General features: G+C 34.4%; 1 protein-coding gene across 1 annotated transcript in view; it reads right to left on the bottom strand.

Moving 5' to 3' along the window:
- The window catches only part of GPC5 (glypican 5), a 1,198,702-nt gene that overhangs the window by 945,545 nt on the left and 232,525 nt on the right, over positions 1–20,632 (bottom strand). Inside the window, exon 3 of the mRNA XM_019737193.2 lies at positions 2,598–3,292. Coding sequence (XP_019592752.2) covers positions 2,598–3,292 — 695 coding nt within the window. The remainder of the gene's footprint in view (positions 1–2,597; positions 3,293–20,632) is intronic.

Genomic DNA, 20,632 nt, shown 5'->3' with positions numbered 1-20,632 from the left:
GATTCACAGCTTACCAGGCATGTGTTTGTCTAATGGTTTACCAAATAAAAGATACTTATGATTTCTTCTGGAAATTGAGAACATTTTTTTTTGCCAGTCGAAATTCATCCAACTGAAATATGATACATCAGGTACCACTGTGGTTTCCTTAAAGTGAAAACATGTATTTACTGAGACTAGACTTAGAAGTACTAGATCTCAGAGATTACTTTGGGAATGTGGGAAAGTCATTATTTTCTGGATCTCCAGTAATTTATTTTGAATTTGTTAAATTCATTGATGTGTGAACTAGTTATCAAAACTTGATAAACAGCTTATAAATCACTTTGAAGTTGGAAGAAATAAATATTAATGAGTCAATTTTCAAGGAATTTAAAACCAATTTCTTGTTCTGTCACCATAAGTTAAAAGGAGACTCTCAGTTGTTTCATTTAGAAAAAAAAAATCTACAATTTTTTAGTAATAATTGATGTTACTCAAGATAAGCATTGGACTATTTATGGTAATGAAAGAAAACTATTTACTTAAAAGAAAATAATGTTCTTTGAAAATTGATCCTGGAGTTTCATATGACAAAAGTTGTGTTTAAAACGTATTTATATAACACAAGCACAGTGATGGTTCTAATCCTTTGAAATACTAAAGTTACCTGCTTGCCTGAGGTTTGCTCAGGGCTGGCCTCAGAACAAGAAAAGAAGAAAGCAGCATTCTCAAGTACCAAGTGCCTACAAATCTCAGAGCCTTACCAGCACTATTCCAGTTAAACTACTACTCCCTACTTCACACAGGATAAAACAGATGCAAAGGGATTTAGTAGCCTACGCAGACCATGTAACTAATGAGTAGCAAACTCAAGAGTTGAAAACATGTCTATCTAACCACAAACCCATGTTAGTTTAGTCTTCGAAATAGAAAAAACAGATAATTTTCTGTGATCAATTTTAAGGATACCAAAAGGTCCTCCAGATCTCCAAAATACATAATAAATAATGAAAAGATTTTATTGCATCCACCTAAAGAGGATGCAATAATAAATAATAAACAAAATACATAATACATAATAAAAAGAATCTTAAAAATGCATCCTGTAACATATATATACATGTGTGTACACACACACACACACAAACTCTGGCCCTGAGATTAAATGGCATCCACAAAATTACGAGTATTATTAAATCTGGACTTGGTTTCATATTTCCTGTGCCTATTTTCTATTCTGGAGATACTCAATATCATAATATCAACATTTTCTTGGATCTAAATGTTTATTCCTCATAACTATGAAATACTTGATTTTATACCTAATTTTAAGTTGGCTCGTTATATCCCTTCCAAAAGTTCCAGCATGTGTCTGATTTCCCAAAAGAATGAGAGACTGCAAAACGACAAGGACCATTGCATATGGTTGGAAACTTATTCGTTATATAAGGACACTCAGCTGAATGGAAAAGAACGTGGGAGTTGAAATCCAGCTCGCCCTCCACCCACCAAGCCATATCATGATATTGAATGGTATCCATCTAAATAGGACACAATTCCTAATTTGAATAAAGGGGCCATACAGGCTTACACAGGGACTGCAAAGACCCTGAAAGTTAGGAAGAAAGGAGAGGAGGTGGTTGGACATGAAGATTTTCAGGTCCAATTTCCATGGGAAATTAATTAAAGGAACTGACTTACAAAGCTAATGATAAGATTGTTTATTCATTCAGTAAATCAGTGTCAGGGTGGGGAGATGTATTCTGTTGACACTGAGTATAATGTTATTTCAGGAGAAAAGATTTAGGATAAATATCAGCAGCATGTCCTACTTGACTGAATGGGATATGCCAACCACTACTGAGGGAGCCTGGGAATATATAAGAAAATTGCTCTACAGAAGGTGGGAGAAATAGAACACTTTCATGTCCTTTGATCTGATGATTTTGTTTCTCAAAGACTTCTTGGAATAAAACACCGTGATGTTGTATATATGTTTTGAAAAATCATCACACCATCACTGTGACAGACTTTGGAGAATCTCTGAAGAAACACTTTTGAACACTAAGCTACCAAGTCTTCATTTAAAGAATATAAAACTGGCATTTTCTATTTTAATGTTAAATACCTTTGAAATACTAATAACTACTCATTTTTTGAGTACCAGGGCACCACACAGGGTAGTCTGCTCACATACTTCCAAAAAAGAATATTTCAAAAGTTATGTGTTACTATTCTTGTTTAGTCACTGAGGAAATTGAGGCTCAAAGAAGTTAGCGACCTGCAATTTATGGGCAAATAGTCCATTCAAATCTATGCCAGTCCTGATTTTAAACCTGAGCCCTCTTTACCTCACTAAACGAGCCCTATGAGAAAGGTCCGACTTAGAGGAGAAAGTGGTATTTTAGCTAAGCAACATTTCAATATAAGATACATTAAAAAGTATACCTTGAATCGACTATGACAAGCCATGCATCATGCTACTATTTCCTAAAGTATTAACCTGTTGAACTGCCATAAATGTAAAGTACGTAATCATGTGCTTATAGTCAACAAACAATGTATATGGCTAATACTCTAAAAAGTCAGACAGGAAATGTGGAGTCTCCCCTTACCTGATCCGATAATTTTGGTCCATCGAGGTGAGCCTGCATCACAGCATCATTAACAAGCAGGTGGAAGTTCAGGAGAATGTGTTCAACATCATATGTCCCATGCATGGCATCCGATAACTCTTCCAATGACCGAATGTATGCATGCCAGTGTGGGTTAAGCTCTGCCATGTGTGCCAAACAGCCTCTCATGACGTTGAGGCAATACCCCATGCAAGGCTTACTGAGCGTCAGGCCCTGGCAGTGTGGGCAGTACTGCATCCTCATTACGGCTCTGCTGCACTCTTTGGAGAAGTGCAGATGGTCTGTGGTGTTGATGACTTCAATGCCCAGATTCAGCGCCTGCAGAAATGTGCGGCTGGGCAGCAGCGACCGCCCCATCTGCCCCATTACTCTTTGTGGGATATTACCAAATGGACTCAGGTCCCGCCGAGCCATCCGGATGCATTCCGAGTATTCCAGGGAACTATCGGCCACACCAGGGTTAATGAGATGATCGTAGACTAAGGGGAAAAGACTGTCAAAGAATCTGTTCACAAATTCTTCAGGGTTAACATCCGCACCAAATAAATAGAGCCCTACATCAGTGAAGAACTCTTGAACTGAAGCAGCAGCCTCTAAGGCCATGTTCCTGTAGGTGTTGCAAAAAAGGATACTGGTATAATTTTCTGCTTGTCTGATGAGGGTTTCAAGGGTTTCTGTAACAAAAGCAGAGGTAAAGATGAAAGGGCTTAGTATTCATGTTTTTACTGTTCGCCCATCTGCTCCAGACAGTAAATGAGCATAATGCATCAAAACTAAGGATCTAAATGAGACTGCTCAGCCTACTAACTCCAACTTACCTTTCCAAGGATAATGGCTGGTCAACAGTGGGCATTATATACAGAATACTTCTTTTACAGAGTTGTATTTCCTAGAATTAAACATCTTTGAAAAGTATAGATATCAAAAATAGAATTTAATGTATGATTGTTTATTTTTTTCATAGTCATTCATAACCCACTAATGATAGAAAAAAGTGTCACTGAGAAAATAATTGCTGATCATGAGTTCATTATTTATAAAAGATAATGATGTTAAATATTTGATTCAACACCTACTGTATTTTTATTGCTTCTTTTTTTTTGTTTTGTTTTTTTATATTCATTATAATAATAATAAATTGCACTAGTTACTGCAAAGAGAAAGGAAGCCAGACAATCCAAGACTTCCTAGCAGGCTCTGATTAAAAAAGAAAGTAAAACATTGTATGATTAAACTAACCCTAAATTGTAAAACCTTGTTTAAGAAGCGGGAAAGTCATGAAATGTATTAACTGATGACGATAAGTAATTGTGTGACCACCTTCTCAACTATCTTCTGTTGTTTTTATCATCTTATCTTTAAAGATATTACTGTGGGATGTTTTATTTTCTTACTTCAGAAACTCATGCTTCCAAATCAATTTCGCCACAGAAAGAACAGAGAATAATGTATCCACAAATTAAGGGAGGTTGTAGTAATCATCAAGTAAAAGCTGCATTTCAAAATGATAGCTTTAGGCAGCAGTCAACCATCTTGGCTACACTAGTAATTACATTTCATAATTAGCCTAAATATGATACTGGACTATATCAACATATAATTAATTATAAAGTACGCCAGTAAAATTATCTCCCATAACCCCAAGCTCATAGCTATTTTTAATTAGATTGTAAAAGACCTTACAGTAATTCAGTAATCAAACCATTGACTATATTATAAAAAGAGATGGAACATCAGTAGAATAAAATGAAATGATAAAAAGCAGACACGCAGGAAGAGCTACTAATGAAGTGGAACTGTGCCTCAAATATTCCATAGCATCCTAAAACAAACAAAACTTTCCTGAAAAGCACAGATACAATACAATACAGTATATGTATTCTGATTCTGTTCTGAGACTAATCCATGTTAAGTTCCAGGTCTTAGTGTGATATGTCAAGGTGCATGCTAGAATGCATATTTTGTGTTCCCCTTAAAATTCATTTGGTGAAACCTCATCTTCAATGTTATGGTATTTGGAAGCGTGGCTGTTGGGAAGTGATTTGGTGATAAGGGTGGAGCCCTCAAGAATGGGATTTGTGTCCTTATAAAAGGGGCCCTGGAGAGCTCCCTTGCCCCTTCTGCCAGGTGAGGACAGAGAGAAGATGGCTTTCTGTGAACCAAAATGTGAGCTGTTACCAGATAATCAATCTACTGGCACCTTGATCTTGGATGTCCCAGCTTCCAGAACTGTAAGAAATAAATCTCTGTTGTTTATAAACCACCCAGTCAATGGTACTCTGTTACAACAGCCAGAACTAAGAGAGTGCATCTACCTTGCAAGCAAAGGCAATAGCTTTTACAGGCTGTTTCAACTCTGTTGCAACCTAGTAGTATAAACTCTAGATTGTTAACTAGGCAGGTCTCATGCATTACCTATGCATTTTCAATGCCCACTAGAGTATAAACTACATAAAATGTGAAAGAATGAAAACAGGATGGTGACTGAAAGCTTCAACTGAGATTAGCTACTCTGCCAACTGAGACAGCACGAACAACCAACTGGCCCTATGATCTGGGTGGAGTGGGGGAAATACCAATTGCCAGGTCTCTGCACTGTGGATTCTAACTCAGTAGATCTATCTTGGTCCAGAAATCCATATTCAACAAGGAGATGAAAGAAAGTGATTCTTTTTACTTGGTCAGTTTTTGAAACATTGCAATTGCAGATGTCTACAGAATGTTCTCTCTGCTTTTATTATAGAGTGGTTGGACAAGCTTTCCACCACGAGAGTTGCCACTGCAGTCTCAGCCACGGATCCCCACAAGTCAGTGTGAAAAACAAATTAAACCATTGTTGGAACTAAAATGAAACTGCTAAGCTTATATTTTTATCAATAACATAGGCTCATTTTTCTCAGCAACTTCTTTGTGGCTATGAACTATGAAGTAAGTTACAAATGATTTTATTTACCAATAATGGTTAAACTTTTGTAAGATAAATTAAGGATAGGTTCAAAGATACCCATGTATCACAGGCACTCTTACATGCTTCCCACCAAGATTTCTAAGGTGCATGCTGAAGATGTATGTGACTGATACCTGCAAAGCTTTTCAGTGCAATAAAAGTTGAATGCTACTCCAGGCAAGACAACCATTACATCTGACTTCTGCCAACTCTAAATGATGCTCAAATACACACCTTTTTAAAATTAAACATAAAATGTTCCTTTATAAATTCCAGCGCTATAAATTTATAACTTATTCAGGAATATATGCAATTTATCTTTTCAGTTGCTATATCTAATAGGTTTGCAAATTAATTTTGTAAAAGCAATATTCAAAAGAATATATTTAGCATTTAGGAGCATCCATTCCAAACAAATACGAGTACAGTATTTCCAAAAGTCATTATTTCTTTTGTAAGGCTACTCTGCACTACTGGCAACAAACTAATTTGATTACTGTTTGAGTTTTTAATTAAAAAATAAACTTCTGAAACAGTTTACAGTTTTGATTTTATTTTATTTCAGACTAGTTTTTCCCTGCTTTCGTGTCATTTTATTTTAAACAAAATAACTAAAAAGCTGATGAAATTTTTGGGACTTGTATCATAGTAAAATTTTAGAAGTTCCCTAATATTGTATTTATTAAAATTTTAGTTTTCATAATTATGTATTGATTTTACTACACTTTGAATAAGAGTCTATATTCTCAAATATCAACATTCTGATTATTTCCTGAATATTTAAACATAAAATCGCTTTTAAAATTGAACTTATTCTGTAATACTTTTTCAATATTCTATTAACTCATCACAATATAAGTTTTATTTTTTTTCCTTTGATTCTGTATTAAATCTAATATTGACACATTCCAGTTAATTGAATTTCCTAAACATATGTAAAGCATGTATTTTTGAATGTGTACTTGTAATCATGACATTCCTTAAATCCAATCAATGAGAAAAACTGTAAACACTTGTTCTATTTACCTTTGTTATTTAATTTGTAGGAATAAACATACTTTTGTGAATTTTTGGTCCTAAAGATTTATAAAATTTTATTACATAAACACATGTCATAAACTGAAGAATCTAGATGCCAATCCAATGAATTATATTAGTAACTTTTATAAAGTAGGTAAAATAAGAAGCTGAATTTACTAATTGTTATATTAACTCTGAATTTGTAAAACGATCACTTTCTTCTACTATATTTACCACAGAGTTGAGTGTTTCCATTTAATGAAATTAACATTTTGATTTTAATATAAATTTCAACTTGTCAAATGAACAAAACATTTTGCTGCTATGCAAAAGAATAATCCACTTATAAAACCAGAGTTTATAAATCCAAGGTAGGTTAGGTGCTAAATAATTTACCATATCTACTTAACTACTAAAGAGATACTATACAGTTCCTTTCATTACAAGTTCTAATAAATAAAAAAAATACCCTTCATCCAAGCTATATAAGTAATAGCTTTCTATTCATGTGCTAAAACTCATCATATCTTGAAAATAAACATTTTCTAGGCTTTCTTAAGATATTTAAGGACTAGACTACAAGACTACAAAAAAACTCTTTTCAGTAATATAAGATCAAGTCTATCAAGGCAGAAAACTTTCAATTTTCCTTTTAATACCTAAGAGTGTCAGATTGAATAAAAACTGCAATCTAATTGCTGATTGAATAAAAACATAATTTCTCCCAGCTTTATGAGAAAATCAATTCATGTATTATCTCATAAAGTAAAAAGTGAAATTGGAATGCATGAAGTTTATCTGCACACACTTCAATTTTCAACATTAACATTCTGTGAAATTTTAATAATAAAACACTTATTATAACTAGAAATTTTATTTCAACATTTTCTAGTCCACATTCCCTTCAGAGACATTTTATTATATATATATAAATAATTATTGAAAGTGAAATCAATAATTTAAACTTAAATAAAACTGGTGGAGATAAAATCAGATGATATCAATTGAAAATTAAATTTGATGAACTGCAAAATCAGTGAACATTAATATGCAGGTATCTTTTTGCAATAGCAGAAACGTAATATTTATAGGGCTTTTATTGCTTTAAAGATAAAGTTGATTTCAAAACATAATGACCATGGAAAAACTTTCATGATAATCTAACCAGCATGACATGAACAGATATTTTATGAACCTTTTCATATTTCTTATTTGTTTTTGATATATGAGTATTTTAAGATACAAAATTTGAAGTGTCTACTACAATTTAGGACTGCAGATATCCTCAAACATAACAAAATAGATGAAGAAAGATTAAATTATACCAACCATGGTTAATTAGATGATTTTATAATCTATATCTGGGTCAAAGAGAAATTTTCAGAGTAAATTTACATTTTTGTGCATTACAATTCTCAAGTCACAGATTGTGTTACTACAACAGACAATTCATTACTACTCTGCTACTTTAGAGCTAGTTTGTTCCTGAGACTACGTATCCTCTGAATTGAATTATAGACAGATGACTAAATATGTAGATCATTTGAAGAGTAATTTCTCAAGCAGCATTTATCACATATACATTACAATGAGTTGTAATTCTTCTGCTGTATTTTAAACAAAAATGGCTGACAATAATTTTGATAGGGTCACATTTAATAATTCTTTTAATTATCAGAAGACCATTATAGCCACTCTGAAGATACGTATACTTAAATAAAAGCAACAATTATCTATTTTTCTAGTCTGGAAGTGTTTATACTGAATTTATCCATATGGTATTTGCATTTTTCCTAAATTTTTCATAAAGTAAAATGTGTAATAAATATTTTCTGGAATATTAATTTAATGACATATTTTTAAACGTTATGCAGTATGATTTATAATATCATTCTTCAGAAATTAGTCATCTATACAAATAAGTAGTGAGTGAGATATTAATCTGCACCACCAAGAATTAACATATTGATAATTAATCTGGTCTCCTAGGACATGCACTGCATGGAAAAGTGCTTTCTCAACTTTTCTCCTCCCTCATTGCCCTCCCCATTAATTTGGCTATCATAGTGCTTCACATTTATTTATAATATTATTTTGTAACCATTTATGTTCTGAAAATCAGTTTATGATTTTAGCAAGAATTTAAACTCAATTAAGTGCTTATATAACTGATAAAATCATTGCTAAACAATCCACTGTAGACTGTTTCATGAATTATTGTGTGGTACAGATTTAATATCAAATCCTCTAATCCTCTTTAAAATGAACCAAGAAACGCAATCTAGAAATACAAAACAGTCATATAGGACAGTTTTGTGGGGTTTTTTTTACTAATTTATATTATCTAATTTTATACAGAACTAAAAAATCCACATCCTTTATTGGTGGTTCTTGGTTTTGTTTTCTTGGTTAATTTCATACTCGAATACATTGGTCTCTTCTCTACTTCAATAAACAAAAACCTTTATGTCATTATACCCTCAAATCTCTGCCCTCATTTTCTCTTTTTGACATCTCAAGAAATGAGATAAGCTTTAGTTTCAGCTTATAGCGATACATCGCCTATCCCCTCTTCAATGTATTCAAATCTAGTTTCTTTTGAAATTCATTACTTCATTCATCCCTTCAAACCAATATTGTTGAGCAGCTGTTGTAGACTTTAAAGCTAAAACTGAACAAGCCATAGAAATTTCTGTCCTTATTGGGCTTAGAACCTAAAGGGTAGGAGAGAAAGTATTAAAGCAAGCAAATAAATATGATTTATCATTCTGTTAACTACGTAAAATGGAAAAAAGAGAGTAAAGGATAGAAAGTGATAGGGCACTGTTTTGGATGGCTCTAGGTCAATTTGTCCATAATCAACTCATTAAGAGATAATTAATTGAAAGTAAATTCCCTGTTTAATCTATTCCCAACAGCAAACTTTCTGAATTTACCAAATATATCCAAACTACACATAATGGTTGGTTATTTGGCAAATTTTTAAAAATTGATTTTAGCAAATAGGTTTGGGCAAATTGACTTTCTATAGAGTGACCATTTGAGATAGGGTGAGTGTGAAAACCTTCTCTTGGGAGACAATAGTTAAACAGAGACTTCGATGATGAAAAAGCGCTAGGCATGAGAAGGTGGGGAATGGTAAGCAGTTTCGGAAGAACTGGATTGCGATGTTTTAAGATGTGAAGACGTTTTGTTGACTTAAAACCCCAAAGAAAGTCAATGTGATTGGAGACCAGTGAGTGAGAAGAGAGAAAGGGCAGAGAAGTAAGCAGAGGCAGGTCACAGCAGTCTCACAGACTACGGTAAGGGGTTTGAGTTTTACATGTGGAATGGGAAGCTACTGGAGAATTTTAAACATGGAGAAACATGATCTGGTTTGTGTATTATAAAATCACAGTGGCTGCTGTGTGGAGAATGGAATGCAGGGGCAGAAGAAGAGTGAAAACAGGAAGTCCAGTTAATAGGCTACAGTAACAGTGTGGGTCACAGTGGTGGGCTGAATTGCAGTGGTGGGGGGGTAAGTTACGAAAAGTGATCACATTAGCCATATGTATTGAATAATAGCCAAAAGAACAAGCTGTTGTATGGAAGGGGATGGAAGGGAAAAGGGCAACTGAAGGATAACTCTGAAGCCTGTGCCTCAGCAGTGGTGCCATTAACTCACATAGCCAAGACTCTGGAGGCACCATGGTTGCGTGTGGTGGGAGTTGGAAATTAAAAGTTCGATTTTGGACATGTTAAGATTGAAATACCACTTAGAAATTCAAATGAAGATTATCAGTACACAGATAAAATACATGGGTCTCAGGGGAAAAGTTGAGGCTGGTGATAGAGATTTGAGAGTGACTGACACGGAAAGTAAAGTCACAGTTATAGATAAAATAAACTAAGAAGAGAAGATAGGGAAGAGTGCAGAGATTCAGGAAAAGAAGAGTAGCCAGCAGGAAAAATAAGAATAAGAAGCCAGTGAAGTAAAAATAAATAAATAAATTTTAAAAGTCAGGAAGGTGGAATGTGCCAGAAACCAAGAGAGAAAAAATGATTCAAGTAGAAGGAAGTAATCCATCATGTCAAATGCTATCAGGAGGTCAACTGAGATGAGGAATAACAATTGACTATGGGAATTGACAAGAGAGAGCTTCTTACTGACCTTGACAAGCGCTGCCTAAGCAGAATGTGCGCACAAAAGAGAACAGGAATCGAGGCAATATAGAGACAACTTTCTTGCAAATATTTGCAATAATGGAAATAAAAAACCAAGGCAGGCACTAGAGGGAAATATGAAGTCAAAGGTTGTTGTTTTTAATGAGAAGGGAGAATTCACTGGACACTCAGAAATATGATGGACAAATAAACACTGATACTGAGCAGGGGGGAATGGGAGCTGTGGGAAGGAATTCCTTGAATAAGCAAAAGTATGTGATCCAGGGCATATGGGGATTCCAGAAACCGGACAGGTCAGTAGATACTGAAGTTGCCAAGAATGATGGCAAGAGAAGTGAAGAGGAAGAGTGAGCCAGGTAATACAATCTTGAGTTGATAAGGGAAGGTAACCAGAAATCTGATGAATGACGGTACGGAATAGTAACAGGTAGTAAATCTTCTGGCAGGTGGGTCAAAGGGGATTTTCTTGAGGAGAATGGGAGTAACAATGTGAATCAAGGAACACACCTACCCCAACCACTTGTATTAGGGCACTAGTATTAGTTTCTTATTACTACTGTAGTAAATTACCGCAAGTGTATAGCCTTAAAACTATAGAAATATATTGTCTCATTGTTCTGGATGCCAAAACTAAAAAAAGCAGAACCACTGGGCTGAAATCAGGATAAGCCAGACTGCACTACCTCTAGTAGCTGTTGGAGAGAATCTGTCCTTTGCTTTTTCCAGCTTCTGGTGGCTGCTGGCATTACTTTGCTTGCAGGTGTAGAGCTCCAATCTCTGCTCCCTGGCACACACTATCTTCTCCAGGGGTCTCAAATCTCTGCCTGGCTCTTTTAAGGATATATGTGAGAACATTTAGGATCCTCCCAGATAATCCAAAATAATCTCCCCATCTCAAGAGCCGTAATTTAATCAGATCTGCAAATACCTTTCTTTCTATCAAAGTAACATTTACAGGTTCAGGAAAAAGTCCCTGATATCTTTGGAGGCTAATAGTCAGCCTACTGTAATACAGATCAGGGAAGACAAAAAATGTCTATACTCGCAAACTCAAAGGAGGCAATGATTCTAGCTTAGGCTTTTTTTCCATGTAGCAGATAATCCATTTAACCTCTCTAAACATCAATTTTATCTTTAATAAAATGGAGGTGATAAATGTCTATTCTGACTGTGGGACAGGGTATCTGTGAGATTCAAATGAAATAAAGTACAGGATGATGCCTGGGTATCTCTCCCTCCTATAGAAAGATGTTTTAAGAATAACTGTTAGTAACCTCTTGCCTTTCCTGAGGGATCATGGGTCCCTTGAGACAGGAAACATGTCCTGTTAATCTTTGTAGCTCCCAATCTGTGGCCCATGGGAAATCTCAATACATTCTGATACATTTAGGTTCAAAGCCACTCCAGTTAAATGCTAGTTGTGTGACTATAAATTTCCTAACTTCCCTATACCTCATTATTCTCATCAGAAAATAGGTTGAATAACAGTACCTATCTAATAGTGTTGCTGTGAGAATTAAATGATTTTTTACATGCTACATATTTGCATAGCACCTGCAGGTAGAAAGTACTCAAAATACATTTAAAAATCATAATAATTACCCTTTACTTCTGCTATGTATTTGCCATGAACTAGACGCTTCGTAAAGTTTTGGTAAATTAATTCCCTTCATTCTCTAATGGTGTGGGTATTCTTACAATAATAATAATAGCTATTATTATTATTCTTTTTTAAAGGTGATCAAATGAAGCACTGAAAATGTAAATGATTTGCCCAAGGTTTACATAAAAAGTGGCAGAGCCTGGATTAGAATCTAAGCTCTCTGGCTCTAGAGTCTGGTTTCTGAACCATTAGGATATATGTTCTCTTTTTAAAAAGGCTGAAAGTCTATTTAAATTAGTTGAAAATGAGCCATTTGGTATATGTGTAAGCCAAAAATAAGACAAAACAACTTTATTTATATGACTAAATGAAATGCAAAGATTTCACTGTTAATTTAGCACATTGAGCCATTATGTGGGATAACCCAAATTAGCTACTGTAATTACTCCTGTTTGTTTTCTTTTTGGGTTTTTTGTTTGTTTGTTTTTTTGGAAAATAACCATTATTAGTGTAGCATAAATAAATGAAGAGAAAGCCCAACATGTATTGTGCTGGAGTCAAAACAGGGAAGATTTTTCTAATACTTGTAATTATTAACTGGAAAATTCATCCTAATATCTAGGAAAGAAAGAGAACATGTAAGATCTTGATCACCAAACAAGTATGAAGAAGGAAATAAACCCTCTTGGTCTTCTACCACTTCCAACCCTCCTGTAAAACACTGAAGAGACTGTAAAGGGAAGATACACTAAGATTTAGTTAGAACAAGAAAGTCAAGTGCTGTTTAGAAATAAAGGTTGAGGATTGTTGCTGGTGTTGGTCTGTAAATTCCATTAGGGAATGATGGAAGATTTAGGCAGGCAGGGAGCAATAACTGATTGAGTAGGAGGTCTCTATCAACCTCTTCCTAACCAAAAGCAATAGCTTTTCAGGGCTCATGTTCTTCTGGTTACACTAAGCACCTAAATCTGATAATATTGATTCTCATATATCCTCTATGGGTGCTTTTTCTTTTCTTTTTTTCTCTTTCGCTTGTTCCTCTGAATCCTTGGCCAGATTTTCAAAGCCCTGGTTCTCATTGTTTTGTACTGGTCTCAGCCTATCAATAATCAGTGCTGTGGTTCTTATTATAACTGGAAGATACCCTTCAGCAATAACCGTCAGGATACTTTGGAAGGTACATATTTATTACTAACAAGACTTGAAAATGACACAGCATACCTGGGGCCATAGAGCAAAGTCCCAGGTAGTGAGAGAACACACAGGGCTTTGGTTCTGCTTTTATTGGGGTCAAGGATGGGGGCCTAGGGTTTCCAGGGCTTACTCTTTACTAGTGAATTGAAAACACGAGAGTGGGAATTTGAAGCAAGGAAAGAGAAAACAAACAAGTAGCCCAAATGGTCACTTACAGAAATCAATCAAGATCTCTAAAACAAAGGAGCTTTAGTGAAGGGAGGTGGCCTGGCTCTTTATCTAGTCATGTGTTCCAGATAACTATCTTTGAAGTGGATGCCTCTTGGCATCAAAGCTTAAGTCAGTCACTTATATTACAACAACAAAATATATCGGGGCTTAAACTGCACTCATTCAAAATATAAAACCACTTTTACAATATTGAGAAACCATCAGAGCTTTTGTATTGGACATTTACACTTATAGACATACATTATTCTAAAAATAAAAACTTGATAATTATTTCAAAATATTTATGTAGTTCACTGCAAAATAACTATAATGAACATATTACATGAGAATAAATTACAAATTTTGGGAAAAACAGTTATATTTTACAAAACAAAAAATGTTACTGTGAAGAGTGGCATTATTTTACATTGTTGCAAATTTCATTAATGTCAGACTTAATCAAAGACAGCTGGATTCTCTTATCTGCTTCTGGATTTAATTAGTTACAATATGTTGTTTTTGGTCCAGGTACATAAAGAAAATCCAGCTTCACACAGATATGCAGTTGGCAAAGAAATGTATATTTAATTGTACTTTCAGATAATTGTTAACATTCTTCTTTGATATTACACCAAAAAATTGGCAAGTAATTTTTCTTCATGGTTAGTTGCAATGTCCATTAATCTATAGTTCACTATGAAGGGTTCTGGTACCCATGCACAGTTTTGTAACTCATGACTTGACATTTGAAAAAAATTGCTTCACACATTATGCAGATTTTCCCGATGCTGACCAACTTCATTTTTGTTAACTATCAGGACACTTTCAAGTTTATGGTGGTGGCTATAAGTTTTCTAAAATTCCAGTTTTTTCTTAAAAGCTCAAATGTTATCATTGACAACAAATACTGTAAGTTGTTTTTCTTGAAGTAGTAAGCTAATTTTGGTCCACTTTGAGAAAATATCTGCCAAATATCAAAGTCGAAATCATCATAGTTTCTCTGTCAATCATTTTTTCCATGAAAAAAAGAATGTGATCAGGAAAAAAGTGGCTAGTTTAGCCTGCAATTCAAACAACTGCACACATGCCTTTCATCACAATAGTCATTATAATTCAGTTGCAGAAGGTCTCCTTTAAGTATTCTCATATCATCACACAGAATATAGCAAATATATGTAATTGAGGGTTGATCTTTAACAAAATTAGTAAGCTTTACTACTTCATCAGGACATTCTTCAGTTAAAGTGGATTTTTTTTTCCTGCAAGTTTGTAGATGTAAAGAATACAATGAACTACAAGTAGCTTGATACCACTAATTTAATTTGTGCTAAAGCCCCAACCATTTTGCTCAACAATGCATTTTCACTATCAATGCAAATACCAGTATAGATAAATAGGCAAATCATGTCTTAGTAGTATGAAAATTGTTTTGATCTTTCATGTCCTGAAAAGATTTTAGGAACCCCAGATTACACTTTGAGTTGTTGAAACAAAAATTTCTTTCCTGGAGATCTAACTATTTCTCAATGCCTAACATCCACCTAGATCTCTTTTTGCCAACTATTATTTCCTTCCATGTTTCTCAGCATCTTTTTGACTTTTTTTTCTTCATATATTAAGATCAGCCTTCTAAGCATCCAGACTCAGGGTCCTGGGACTTTTATTTCCTATTTCTAGGTAGTCATCTATAACTATCCTTTCTTTTAAAAAATCTTTCCTATTGTCATTTAGTGCCCAAAAATCTATCTCATTCAATCTGGATTACTAAAATAACTCCCATCAGCTCCTTAGCCCTTCCATTCCTCATTGCAACAAGGAGCAGTCTAAATGTTTCATCCTGCCTTTTACCTACTTACGTAAATACAGTGTTCACTCCATGACCATGTCAAAATCCCATAGTCCTGAGCAAATCAACACAATTTTATTTACATTACAGAGTCTCCAAATCATGCCTAACAGGATATCCAGGTGCCAGAAAACCACTTTATCAAGTAGCACACGGCATTCTAAATTAAAATGAATTAACTGGACTTACAGTCCCTCTAACTACATAATTATACTAACTTTAATCTTTCCTTTTAAAGCAGCTCTGTACAATACACAAATGTATAAAAGTAAATGGTCTCCAACAAAAACTTTCAGTAGCCTCTAAATAGCTATACTTATTGATCTTGTTATGCCAAATCTCTGCAAGTCATTGACCATATTTATTGGTCTAAGAAATAGCTTTAATTTACACCCTCTTCTAGAAAATGTAGGTGGACATATTTTCCCCAAGTGATGAAGTACAAATGTGTGTATCTTAGCATCTTATCTTCCCCATTTCATGGTTCCTCGGATATCTGCCTACAGTATACTGTTAAAATATATTTGTTTGTGTCTATTAGCTTTATAGTAATGGCTAAAGCACTTCATTGGGCAATACATGAATAGTCATTATAAAAATTGATACTAAAGTAAAATACTGATCATTTATAACCACCTTATTTTCTAATGTTAGGGAACACACACACACACACACACACACACACACACACACACACAAAGGTTTTAAGTACATTCTAGAATCTCCTGATTTTAGAACAGCCTACACAAGGTCCTACAGATCTGCTGGATAATACTGCCAACTGTCACGTTTGAGAGCTTCATATAGTTACAGGGCAGCAAACAGAGAAAGAAATGGATAGGAAGTACTCACTCCAAAGTTACAGGCAGTTTAATAAATATACTATTTCTGCCTTGACAAGAGAGAAACTCCCTCAGAAGGTAGGCAATCTTGTGAACCATTACATTCTTTCCAAATAGCAGGAGGAAAAATTGCAATACTTTCTGATAAATGAAATGGATGATAAAGCACAAAATCAATCAGACTGAGAAGAGTCTGTTTTACTACAACATCCATTCCCGCTTTCATAAATGTTACCAGAAAATATTCTAACGGTAACATAGTCAAAAGCAGAAAGCAGAGGACATAGCAGTTATATAATTTACCTATGGGATATTAGCAGCCCTTTATAAATTTGCTAGAAGTCTAATTAAAAAAAAAAAACGAAAAAAAAAAAAAGAAATAAAAAAAACAAACCACTGGTGATTCCAAAGATATCTTTTAAAAATCTAATTTTTAAATAATTATTATTTCAAATTTATGACTCTAAACATAATATGGATTTTCTTTATGAAAAATCTACTAACACACCCCACCCCCAAAAAAGTTTGCTGCCTTTAACAAAAGGGCTGTTAAATAAAAATGGAAAAGCTTATTGTTACAATTTGGCAGAACAAAGTCAAAGCATTTGGAATATCAGTGTATCAGTAATGCAAAGAAGAAGAAAAAATTGATAGATGTACTAAAATTCATTGCCCCAATAACCCATAATGAGCTCACAAACTTTAGGCTCTTTTCTATTAAAAATAAACAAGCCCTTTAGATAAAAATTTCTAGGACCTTTTCATGCCCCACTGCCATGTTTAATTCAGTCAAAACATAGTAGCTTTGTAGTTAATACATCAAAGGCCATAAACTAGTTTAAACACTATTTCCTTTTCCTTTTTTTTTTTATTTGTCTTATTGGAAATTGATTTTAGCTTCTGTGTGAAGGTATGGCCACTACATTTGAAAATCATTAAAAAGTAGAACCCATCATTTAGGAAGATACTAATCAATGTTGAGCCTTAATAGAAGAATTGAGCCATGTTTCCTCTGTATTCCCCTTGTACTTATGAATCCCAGGATATTTTCTTTCATTTTGAAACTGTTATCCATGACGCTGCTTACACATTTTTTACAATGAACTCTAGCACAATCATGGGCATTATTTATTTCAGTAGCATTCCCCGTGTTGTGTTGCAGTTAGTCTACACTTGTCATTACTGTACTTCATTTTGTTTTTGCTATTTTCAATTTTAATTCAGATTCCACTTCCATATATGCAAGCTATTCCCTGCCCATGTATACTGAAATGTTTTAGACAAACATATGGCTTGTGTTCTTGATTCCATCAACATCCTTAGTGAGTAGTGGTCCCTCTACCTACCCCTTCTAAATCTCATGAAAATAAGGGCCAACTCATTACAAACCATACAAAATAACAGTTTTTAACAAAACCATTTCGGCTTAAAACTTAAAGCTAGTTTGGCAGTTCAAATAAAGTCACATTTCCCCAACACACATAATTTGTGGCACAGCATTTTTAAAAGCCTTATAACAGTTACGAAAATCTCTAGTTATCCTAAAAGCACAAAGCCTGTTTGAATGTTCCGGAATGATTAATTTATTCAGGCAGGATTTATTGTGCATGAGGGAGTGCATAAAAGAAAAAAAATAACACTTGGTAAAGTTTCACCAGCAGTATTTTAGTAGACACTTTATAAAATTCATCTAGTGACACTATTATAAGTTGCTACCCAGGGTACTGTATAGCTTTCCAGTTATATAAAAACTAATTTTTTTCATTATGTTTTTAAACACATATACAATATATATTACTGTATATTGGTCTGTAGTGCCAGATATGACCTAGCATTATGCAACATTAAAATAGCCAAAGGCTACCATTACCTATAGCAGAGTTTCTTAAATACTAATATGCATAAAAGTTATTTCAGGTTAATATTTAGTCAAGACATTCATATTCAGTAGGTCTTGACGGAGTCCAGAAATCTGCATTTTAAAAAAGCAATGGAAAACCTGTCCCTGGTGTTTCTAAAAGTCTAAACACCATGGAGTGAGATATACAATTTTCTTTCTTGCATCAGGCCTAATCTATTTCTCCACTCTCATCTTGGCCACTCCTCTCTCTCTCTCTCTCAACCTCTTCCCCCAAGCACCTTCTGCTTTCAACACACTTATAAACTTGATGCTTAGAACATAAAAACATGAACTTTTTTGGCTCTTCCAAGCCTTCACACATTCCCTTTCTTCTTCTGCCTTTTTTTATCTGGAACATTTAGTCTCACCCGTAAGAGCAAATGGCATCTTATACACAAATTTTCCTGACCCAGTGAGGATGTTAATTATATATTCAACTACATACATATACTACTGTGTACATATCACTTTGTGTATGATACAAATTGCACTACTTTCTAATTATGTGCTATTGTTCCTATAGGCCCACTATATCTATAGCTGATGAAGTTTTTCTTTAGAGACCTACATACAAAATCTGTGGAATAAAATGTCATAATTATATTACTTAATATGAAGTGCTTTTATTTGTTCATAAAATAGTCCTAATATGTAGTCTCATGCTTGGAAGGGAGAAAAATGTAAAACTCAGATTGCAGACACTAGTATAGGAAAAAGTCCCACTTGTCTCTTTGGGACCTGGAAGGGGAGATACAGTGGGGTAGTACTATCACTTAGCATAGAATCTCCTCCCCATTTGAAACTGTGCACAGATGAGGCAATACCTCTGCGGAAGCACTTTTTAAATTGCATCGCGATTCTTAGCCTTTGTTCATCTCTTTGTCTTCCCCACTCAGCTGTGAGGTTCTTGGGAACAGGAAAGATGGCATCCCAAGTACCGCAGTGCTAGGGCACAGGAGGTGCTCCACAAAGGTGTGTTTCGCTGACCTACTCTATCCTTGGATCTCCTTTCCCACTAATACTGGTGCTCAGTTACCCAAAGGGAAGTCCAAGCTCAGATCTAGTAAACCATGCTGAGCAGAAGAACAGATGAGGGGAGTGATTTTGGAAAGCTTGTGATGTTTTATTTTCTCGCTCAGAACGGAAATTATCAAAATGATAAAGGAAAGAAAATTATCTAACTGCCTTAGACTTATTTCAGTTTAGTACAGTATCATTTTTAATTTCCTATAGGAAGATATAATAATCATTTCGTTGATTAGAGTGTCTGAAAGTCTAAATCTTTCTTGATGCCCGTCCTCAGTCTTTGGTACAGAAATACAACTTGGCTTATATTACCTTCTTTTGTGGTACAACCCTGTCCTTTCTTTTCATCTATTTCTTCTCTAATCTCTTCAAATGTCACCTCTTCCAAATCCCTCCCCAAACTGAGTTACTTTGCCCCTGGGCTACCTTGACATTTCCTAAGCACTTGATTTTAGCATTCCTCATTTTACTCATCTATGTTTCTCATGCTCTTTCTTCTCTTCCTCTTTCTCTCTCTCTCTCTCTCTCTCTCTCTCTCCCCCCCACTCTCTCTCTACACACACACACACACACACACACACACACACACACACACACATTAGAAAGCAAGTAAGTGCTGGGTCTTATTCATATAAAACATCCAGTAACTTCTAGGATGTTTGACACAAAAATACTCTCAGGAAAACGATTTCTTGAGTTAACAAATTAAGCCAAGTGAAGGTTTTTTTCTTCTTTAAGAAAAACATACTCTCTTATTTCGGTATCTACCCTAGACAACTTTTTCAAGAAGCTGGTTTACCATATACCTTATTTAAATAACCATTTACGCGTATATATTTTTGGTACCTTCTTTATAGGGAAAAATTTGAGCACATTTTAAGGGATTATTGATTCATATATGATAGGATCATGTTCTGTTGATGATCATTATATTATACTAAAAGTCTTATGAAAGTGCAAAAGGAAGGAAGGAAAGGGAAAAACGGGGAAGGGAAGAGAAAGAAGGAGGCAAGAGGGAAGAAAGAAATATAAATCTTCAGTTCTTTGATGGAAATGAAATTATGTCTCTAATTAGTCCCTGTAATTTGAAAATGAACATTATCCATGTGTATGTGAACAGACAATTAAAACTGCTACAAAAACAAAATCAAGTATAAAAATCCAGTAACTTCTATGATTTACCTTATTGATTTATCCCTGTGTTTCAATCTAATGTTGAAAATGTTCACCTCATATAATGACCAGTTTATGAGACTGACGAG

Source organism: Rhinolophus sinicus, linkage group LG04 (assembly GCF_036562045.2).
Source record: "Rhinolophus sinicus isolate RSC01 linkage group LG04, ASM3656204v1, whole genome shotgun sequence".
Classification (NCBI taxonomy): domain Eukaryota; kingdom Metazoa; phylum Chordata; class Mammalia; order Chiroptera; family Rhinolophidae; genus Rhinolophus; species Rhinolophus sinicus.
This window is presented reverse-complemented; position numbering and strand designations above follow the sequence as displayed.